Source organism: Atta cephalotes (assembly GCF_000143395.1).
Source record: "Atta cephalotes unplaced genomic scaffold scaffold01613, whole genome shotgun sequence".
In the NCBI taxonomy this organism is placed as follows: Eukaryota; Metazoa; Arthropoda; class Insecta; order Hymenoptera; family Formicidae; genus Atta; species Atta cephalotes.
Window position 1 is genome coordinate 1 of NW_012131677.1, and position 2762 is coordinate 2762.

Genomic DNA, 2762 nt, shown 5'->3' on the forward strand with positions numbered 1-2762 from the left:
AGGTGTAAAAAATATGAAATATTATTTATGCATTTAAAAGAAAAAATTGATTGCTATATTCCATTATTTTTATTAAAAGAAAAATAGTTACAAGGGTGTCACGATTTCCTTTTATATTAAGGTTATAATTTATTATCGGAATATCATTAAAACATGATTACATTTTTCTTCTGAACATTATAAATAAAAAACTGCATTCATATAAGATATGTATAAGTATAATCACTTTTCTGCATATAAGCATTCACTCATCAATGAAGTTGTGTAGAAAAATAGCAAATAAGAAATTATTCCTTGATGACATAATAAAAATTAGCAGAATTAGCGGCGGAAGAATCGGCAGTCATTGGACTGCCATATTTCTGCTATTCAAATTCCGATTGTGCTCTGAAAGATTAAAATCATAAGCATTACAATTAATCAAAGAAAAACTATATCAATCAACATCTTTTATACAAACTTTGTAAAAATGGTGCCAAGTATAGTAGCACTTTGTGAATAACGTTGTTCATTTTTATGCGCTTGCTGATGCCATTTTTTGCGTATAGCATTCCATCGTTCAATATGATCTTTCATTAATTGTTCTCGCGTTTTGAGAATTTGTCCTTCCTGTAATTACGTTACGTACAATTTGTATGTGTTATAATATAATTGTTAACACAAAAAATGTATTAGTATAAATCTTTTTTATTTTTAAAACTTTAACAGTAGTTATGAATTATTTTAATAATTCTTTAATCAACCTTTTATATGAACTAAGGTATACATAGGATGAGAATTGGAATCAAACTCGAGACCTTTCGACTATAAATCAATTACTTTTACATAGTCACGAATAACTGAATTAATATAAATTCAAATATTATACATTTGTCGAAATTATTGACTCACATAATCTAAGTTCAAATCATCTTTTTCTTCAAGTATAGGGGATGGAATACGATTTCTTGGTATGGCTTCTTCACGAGGCAAAGGAGGTGGCAAATAATGGACATCATTTAGCTCACCATCAGTACCAATTAAATTATTTGCCGTGTTAACTTCATTAATTATTTCTGGACTTGGACTACGCACTCTAATCACAAATTAATATATTTATTTTAATTTTGCACAAATTTACGAATATAAAATTGTATAGAAAGAAAAAGAAATTGAAAAAGTATTTTTATAATGATTAAGGGAGCCGGGTGATTTGGAGGGTAAAAATAAATCGATTTTTTTAATTTCATTTTCATTGTCTTAAAAATATATTGCTAAAACTATTCATAGAAATAACATAAGATAACGAAGTTATTCACGATTAACTGAAATGGCACAGGTAAAAATTAGGCGCGTTTGAGTTTCGATCCAGCTATTACTTCTTCGAACAAAAAAACATCTGCCGAATTTCTGTCTTTTTCTACATATTTGTTCAAACAAGAGAATCGTATTATAGCCCAGGAATCGCTGAATAAGAAAAATTTATTGTAAGTATTAAAAAAATATAAATATTCTAACTCAAAACTTTAAACACATTTTTCTTGAAACGTGTTTTTTCAAATTTGCTGACATGCTGTAGAGAGAAATATTGATCGTCGTTTTTTACACATTTATTAAAACTATTTTCTCCATACGATAAACCTAAAAAAATAACAATAATAATAAATTATTCAAAGGCTCCAACATTTAACAAATAAATTGAGAAGAAATAGCCTGCTTTATAATGATCTTGTTTGTGTGTAGATGCCACTTCCATACTTTGGGATTTTTAACTTGTTATAAACAATTCTTTGTCTTCTCTCTCTCATTCGTAATTTTATGTTTAGCATTTACTGATCAATTTGTACAAAATATCGTTAATCTGTTTTCAAGTAAATAAAAAAAAAACATTTTAATTAATTATTTTTATAATTGCTGATATTGAACCAAAGTTTTTATTTTACTTTATTTTATCATATATATAGAGTGACTTCCTTATCAATTTGAATATCTGTCAAGATACGAAGATAGTAATCTTTACAGTTTTTTCAATTCTGATAACTTTTTAGTGTTGACAACCTTATTTTATTTTATTGGAATGCTTTTATATACTGGCTTATATTCGCACTTGAAGACATAATTACGTCGAACCATCTGTAACCTATTTATTTATTTTTTAATATATGATAATTAATTTCACAAAAAACCATCCTATGCATGCTCACATGGGCTATTTCTCCTTAATTTATTTACTAAAAAAATAATAAATTTTTCGAAACAGTAATAGTTTTTTGGCAATTTAATGGGAAAAATAATTATTAAAAAAATTTTTTTTATAAAGGAGTAATTTTAACAAATCAATTTTTTATAATTTTGTTAGGTTTACCGTATACATTCAACATTATTAATTATAAATCAATTTGATTTTTTTTATTTCAGACGATTAGTTCTATCTGCACAATATCAGCAATTTAACAAAACTTATGTGGATACGTTTGCCTCTCAGACATTTCAATACATTTTAATTAATAAAAATTCATACTTATTGCATAAAATGCAAATAAAATATAGATTCAAACGTAAAATTGATAGCTGTAAACCATTTTTTCACAAAAAATCATTGATTTTTTTGACCTTCCAAATGACCTGGCTCCTTAATTTAATCTAAAATATTGTTTTTTGCATTCTTATTATATATAAGTTTTTAAATTATAAGAAATGCAAAAAAGTATTGCAGTATAATTAAGAAATGTAATATTAATTATCATACATGAAAAATTCCACAGTATGATAAAATATTCTAA

At 25.5% G+C, this 2762-nt stretch overlaps 1 protein-coding gene across 1 annotated transcript; it reads right to left on the bottom strand.

The window, feature by feature from the left end:
* Positions 1-54: 54 nt before the first annotated feature.
* On the bottom strand, positions 55-1075 carry LOC105625447 (protein lin-37 homolog; the record flags this gene model as incomplete). Its single annotated transcript, XM_012206776.1, has 3 exons — positions 55-387; positions 461-609; positions 892-1075. Coding segments are annotated over 3 exons (355 nt in total), but the record flags the coding sequence as incomplete, so codon positions are not given.
* Between the last annotated feature and the right edge of the window lie 1687 nt (positions 1076-2762).